This window comes from Ictalurus furcatus, chromosome 16, assembly GCF_023375685.1.
Source record: "Ictalurus furcatus strain D&B chromosome 16, Billie_1.0, whole genome shotgun sequence".
NCBI lineage: Eukaryota > Metazoa > Chordata > Actinopteri > Siluriformes > Ictaluridae > Ictalurus > Ictalurus furcatus.
Window position 1 is genome coordinate 17,051,844 of NC_071270.1, and position 6,846 is coordinate 17,058,689.

Genomic DNA, 6,846 nt, shown 5'->3' on the forward strand with positions numbered 1-6,846 from the left:
TAAATCTGTACTTTTTTGGTCATATAACCGTGCCCTGCCATGGCTGGAATGTCTACAGACAGGCAGATACTGTGCTACTTCTCAGAATAGTAAGGGAATGTGTGGAGCACACCGGTGTATGAAATGAACATACAAAAAAAAAGGAGACAGTTGGTGTTATGTATCATCTCAGAGACTTTACACAGTGGTCTTGGGACAGATTGGAGATTTTGATTTGCACAACATTTCCCTTTCTTTTCAGGACACTTTCAAATGATCTGTTAAAAACAGAGAGCCACGGTCAGGCATGTACTGCAAACAAATTATGTGTTTACTTCAAAGCATATCTCAGCCCTATAACTGTTTGTTCTTTCTTTTTTTTAGGTCAATGATCCCACTTTGGCAATAGTCCCTTTTCACAATAATGTCAGCAATCTTCTGCCTTTCCACAAAGCAGTGTATACATAATATTACATAATGTAATTTTACATTACACGCCCTGGATACTTCAGGAAAATGCAGGAACGTGCTAACTAACAACATGAAACAGGAAAGGTAAAGTTTAGAATAATAATGTTTACGTATTGACGGGTCCTTATATTCTGATTCTTCTGATAACGTTAATGATCATTTCCAGTTTACCATTCTTTAACGTGTAACTGCCTTGGATGGGGAAAGTAACAAGAAAAATATGCATCGCTCTCGGCCGGTGTTGCCACAAGTTTGCTAACAAGTGTTTACTTTTTATGTTAATGTATAAATCGCTCACATCTGCAACCGCAGCAGAACACAACAACCAGAAAAACCTGCAGGTGATGAGCCTCCTCATTTTCCCTCATGGGCCAATGACATCGCCTTCTCCCTGTCACCTCATCGACAACTACATTCGAAACTGTATTCCAATGCAATGTTTTGGTGAAAGGGCACAACATTAACCATGAATACGTTACCGACTTTTATCTAACAATACACAATCTATAGCTAACATCGGTAATATGGAAACACGATTGAAACAAAAGTTTGAGGTCTGTATTACAGGTATAATACCAGTGGGGTGGCAGGCGCGTATTAGACATCTACAGTAGTCCATCTATGTCTTAGATTGACTATATATTTCCAGTCAAATGTCAGAGGAAAAATACAACCACTTTAATGATAATTGCAGTGAACTGAATGGGAGCCACAATGATTATGCTAGGTCTTAAAAAAAAAGGTTGGCTGGTTCTCTGAACCCACATCAGCTCCAGCACTGACACCATGTTGGGGTATCAATTGGGTGTAAGTCAGTCCGTTCAGGATTTCGCAGAGTTTTTACGTGATTGTTGCGGCCAAAAATGCTTCATTTTGCTGCGGCTTTTTTGCGGAAAACTACTTGAATTGCATTTGCACGGTCTTTCGCAATGATGTTTGTGTACTCATGTTTGACGCATGTGAATCGAAGAGCTTGATTTTGCAATTTGAACCCTGCATATTCACATACTGTCTATGCACGATTAAGAAAAACAACCGACACAGCCAATCAAGGAGTCATGACGTATTCAACTGTCTGTGGTCACAACAAACAAATTCTAGATTTCGTTCTGCAATGTATCTTCCCTGATACCCAATAAAGGCAAAGGAAATTGTAATTACTTGATTATTGGGAAATAAAAGTATTTTTTGAAATTGGAATTTGGAGAGCAATTAAAACGACAGAGGACAGTTTGCTTGATCACAAGTAACCCAACCTAGCTTACTAAATCACACCAAACAGTCTGACATGTGCTTAACGTTGAAAGATCAAGAAATATCTTCATATTTCATACATCAACTTCATATTTAAAGCTAAAATTCTGGCACTTCTTTCTGTTTTCAATCTGATCCGTTAATGACCGTTACACACCTGTAGTCCCTGAAGTGAAGATATAAAGTGTTGTAGTTTTAAGAGAGGTGGCTGATCTGAGCTCAGCAGGCATTGGTTCACATGAGGCCTGCTCTAGCTTGTCCAACAGGCAATGGACCCCTGGATGGGAGATGTCCTGCTTCACTGCCCACACTGAAATATTGTCCTCCTGCAGATTTGGCAGGACGTCCTTCAAGGTGTCCAACAGGTCTATAATATAACAAGGACAGATATGGTTTTACTAGCATATTAATGTGCATATGGTTTTAAAAAACACATTTTAAAACATAGATGGTCTGAGATTGCCAGATATATTGTAATATTTGCCAAATAAGACCATACAAACTTTTGAATTAAGCAGTAGAAAGAAATAATGCAGCTTCCCGCCAGTGTTTTCACCAAGGTCTGAAACTCTAATATTATTACAGACTAGGGATGTCACAATACCAAAAATCTAGTAGTCGGTACCAATACCACCAAAAGTACACGATACTCGATACCAAATTCGATACCACGGTGTGGTATAAAAATAAAATAAAAAAATTTAATTAAAAACTCTCCTGGAGGACATCCTCCTCTGGCTGATACTGGCAAAAAGAGAGAGAGAGTTTAGTTATCAAACACTGTCTGACAATGAGTGGAGGCTATAGTGTAGGTGCAGCACTCCTAGACACGTTTGCGCGCACACACAGACGCACGTGCACACACGCACACGCACACACACCTTATACTCTGAATGCAAGCATTAGTTTAAATTCACTGATATGGTGTCGGGCCAAAAAGATTTATTAAAAGCATGAACATGTGAATAATTATTAGTAACATTAGGCTACATTTAGCTGACAGGACACGGGCTGAATGGCGATGCATGGTGGTCCATTAGGAGGTAGTTTATAACACTGCAATGCTTTAGCGTCGTTAACAAATAACTGGCTATCGCTAACATTACATGGAGCATAACGTTAGCTGGTTTCACGGCTACAATGCCAGCTGCCTCAACCAAACATAATATTGGACCTGTCTTTCAGGTGCTTCACCAAATTCGAGATGTTTCCTCGCTTTGTTTGAACTGAACGATAGCATTGGCTATCGAAGTATGCGAAGTATTTCCATATTTTGGAACTTGATCCATATTTTGGAACTTTTTCATCATTTTCAACGTGGGGGGCCTCAACAGTTTGGTGTGAAAAATAAATAAATACATGATTTTTTCTTTCTCACTCTCAGACAACCACACACACACACACACACACACACACACACACAATCAATTCCTAATGTAATGTAATGTAAAGATGTAAGATGTAATTATTAATAAAAAAAAAAGGGGGATATATTCAGAAGTCTGTATTTTTTATGTGTTTTAAAGACATCTTGTAAAAAGGGGGGCCTCGGTCAAATGTTAATGCCATTTGGGGGGCCTTGCCCTGGAAAGGTTTGGGAACCCCTGCCATACTCCATACCACATTTCCTCTCAACGAGTCGGGGCAGAGCTAAACTTGTTAAGCTAAGTTAATCTTCTGTAGTTTTTCCCGTGTGCTTGTAGGCGTTACTCTTCTTCTTTACCACTTGTGGACCGACTAAAACACTTGCGCGTATTTGCTGCCCCCTTTCAGGTCCGGAAGAATTGCAACCTCGGTACCGCCACAAGAAGTGGTTCCAACGCTATTCCAGAAAAACAAGTACCGTCACGTTTTAAGAGTGTTGGTACCGACTTGGTACCAAAGTGTCGGTTCTCGTGACATCCCTATTACAGACAGCGTCATAATTAAAGTATAACTTATTATTAAGAACTAATAGACCAACAGACCAAAAAAGTAACCAACAATGAATGCCTATGAAGTAAAAAGTAAGATACTTTTACTATTACAGCAGTTGAAAAGTCGGCATATTCCATGGGAAAACTGCAGATGTTGAAAACTGCTAAGACTGATAAGCAAGTCTAATTTTAAACCTGGCATCAATGTTAATATATGATTATTTATTGTAGTTTATTATATTGTTTATTTCATGGGTTGCTGAGGCACCATTCCTCTTGGCTCTCAAAGATGTTATTTCCAGGCACACTACCTTCCTTACACAACTCTCTTAATCTTGTTTGTCATTCAGATCACTGGTTTATACTGCAAGTGGTGATATAGAATGAATTCAACAGTGTGTTTGGTTTAGAAATCTGAGGAAAGCATCTATGGTACCTCAGTGTAAGCACCGTGCATTTATATCTCCATGTTTCTAAAGCTGTTTTGGAGACTTTGGCTTATGTATTAGGCTACATATACCTCTATACTGTATATTAAATTATCTCTTATTGTAAAGGTCAGCACCTAAAATATAATTTACTGTGCTTTATGTAAATTAGCTTTATTGTGATCTGCTTTAAAAAAAAAAAAAAAAGTCTCCAAAAACTTAGGCATGCTATTTAGTGCAGCTCATGATTTTAATTTGTAGATGTCAACAATAATGGACAGCTACCTAGACTGAACGTGAACCCACTGTGCACATTGCTGTCCATCTACTATAAGCAACTGCAGTGGGGCTCTTAATGTTTAACTGTTCAATTTATCCGGCCAAACCTATGGGGTTGTCAGGTAGTGAGACATCAGATTGGATAAGGCAAAATGGAGCTTAGAGCGTCCTGCAAGCTTAAGCTTTTCTTAAGCAATATAAATCCACGGCTTTGCACACGCTCTGCCAAATTTGATGGCATTTTAAATCGGTTTGAATTTCAAAAGAGCTTATGGCAGTAAGTATGACTTATTTAAATGTTACTGTTGGTTGCTGCCTATAACAGAAGACCAGACCAAAACCACTAGTGTAAATAAAATTAGCTTGACAAGACTCTGATTGATCAATCATTCAATCTACTCCTCAAGTGTGCTTTGGATTGTTAATGGTTCTTACTGTGTAAATGGGTTTTTCTTGAAATCACATGTCAAATGTAAAAGTTTCAACATTGAACTTTGAACTTTTAAGCAGTTTTTGTGATTGTTGCGGCCAAAAAAGCTTGATTTTGTTATGGAAAACAACTTGAATTGGCAAAATTGCAATCACACAAAATTGTTTTGCACGGTCTTTCACAGTGAAGTTTATCGGTAAATGAGACGTTTTAGCTGACTCGTGTTCGACGCACGTGAATCGAAAAGGGCTTGGACTGAATGCCCGCTGTGATGCCGTAACAATTGCAGGCTCTTCCAAATTTTACATAATTTGCTCGATTTTGCATTAATTTCTGTGATCGTAAAATCCCAAAATCCCAGAGGGTCCGTTTAAGGGTTCCCCCAGAGGAGTGTGGTTTCTCTAATTTGATGAATATACCCACTTTGCAAATTGCCTGACGGTTTCCCAGGTGCTGTGTAATTATTACTAATTGTCTTATTCCATCATGTAAATATATATATATCCTGGGTTGTGTACAGTTGTGTGCTCTGTAACACCGATGCTTACCTTCAGGGATGAACAACTATTTATCTAATCCTGTCCTAAAGTCACGCTAGGATTACAGCTACACTAAACTGTATTTGGCAAACACATGCACATCCATCATGAACCTGTGTTTTGCAGATATTCTCCTACTGTAAGTCGAGATGACGTCACAACATCAGAGCGTGCCTTGATTGGCTGAAAGAAGCAGGCAGCCCCTCAGTGACCTCAACAAGCGCAGAACGTATCAAAACAATAAACATAAAACTAGTTGATTGACTTTAAAGAAAACGGCGAGCAAAATGGTTTAACAGAACAACCGGGTAGCCATGGCAATCAATCAGTGCTCCAAAAGACTACATGTAATTGTTAATATTTAGTTTTATTCTTAAATGAGACGGAACAGATGCTCATTGGCGACTGTGTAAACAAATCTCGGCTGGAGGAAAGTTAAAGGTTTGCTTGTTTTACATGTAAAATGTCTCCAAACATATGCTGTAAACCTAGTATAATGCGGCTGATTTGTCCAGTGGACATTATTTGTTATTATTTAGATGTGTTCCCCACATGCAACGGGATAACCCCGTTTGTTTTGGTTGGTGTAACTTACCCGCCCCGACCACCAGCAGTTTGGCCCCGCATGAGTTGAAACAGTGCAACAGGGACCTGGATTTTATGTTAGTGTTGAGAAAGGCTACCGCACACCCCAGCTTGTTCAGACCGAACCACACGCAGAGGAAATCGGGCTCGTTGTTCATAAGCAATGCCACAGTGTCGCCCCTCTTCACGGTGCTGTGCCGCTGCAGCGCGCGCGCCACACGGTTACTCCGCTTGTCTATGTCCCGGTACGTGTACGTGCAGCCTTCCCAGATCAGAAAGGTCTTGTCAGGGATCATCTGCGCCTGTTGCACGAAACGGTCCATCACGGTCACGACTTTCGATGTCTTCTTGTAGAGCTCTAGGCGAGCTCCATATCGGATCAGTTTTAACAAGAAGAAGAGATCTTTCCAGAAGAACGGGAAACACAGGCGCTGGACGATGTGCACCGAGAAGATTCCCGTGAGCACAGCGCTCACCCATGTGAAAAGCATGACTGACTCGGAAACTTTTTGAATTGCGAAGGTTCAGAGCACCAGCGCACTCATTTTGGATGCTGGTTCGTATTCGCGTTTCCTATTTTATGACGCGCACTGTAGGTCACGTGACTGTGGTTGTACAACCAGCTCATAACATAATGTGGGCGTATCATCCACTCGGGTGTGTTTAGCTGGCGGTTTATCAGTTCTGTTGACTGTCATGGAGGGTTGCCAGGTTGCATTGGCCTATCACAGAAAACCCGCTCAAAGTGAATTAAAGTAATACAACACTTGTGGCAGTAGCCTATAGTCCAGGAGTCGAGAACCTATGACTCGCGAGCCATATATGGCTCTTTCAGTGACTATGTTTACATGGCCAGCAATAATCTAATTATTGACCTTATTCTGAATAAGACAGTATTCTGATTAAGGTGTTTACACGGACAGCAATTATGTAATTATTGACCTTATTCTGCATAAGACAGTATT

At 40.1% G+C, this 6,846-nt stretch overlaps 1 protein-coding gene across 2 annotated transcripts in view; it reads right to left on the reverse strand.

Annotated features, from left to right (window-relative positions):
- slc27a6 (solute carrier family 27 member 6) overlaps positions 1 to 6,422 on the reverse strand; it is a 35,649-nt gene extending 29,227 nt beyond the window's left edge. For both annotated transcript variants that reach the window (XM_053644905.1, XM_053644906.1), the window contains exons 1-2: positions 5,892 to 6,422; positions 1,862 to 2,071 (exon numbers count right to left, since the gene is read on the reverse strand). In XM_053644905.1, coding sequence (XP_053500880.1) covers positions 1,862 to 2,071; positions 5,892 to 6,372 — 691 coding nt within the window. In that variant the 5' untranslated portion in view covers positions 6,373 to 6,422. The remainder of the gene's footprint in view (positions 1 to 1,861; positions 2,072 to 5,891) is intronic.
- Between the last annotated feature and the right edge of the window lie 424 nt (positions 6,423 to 6,846).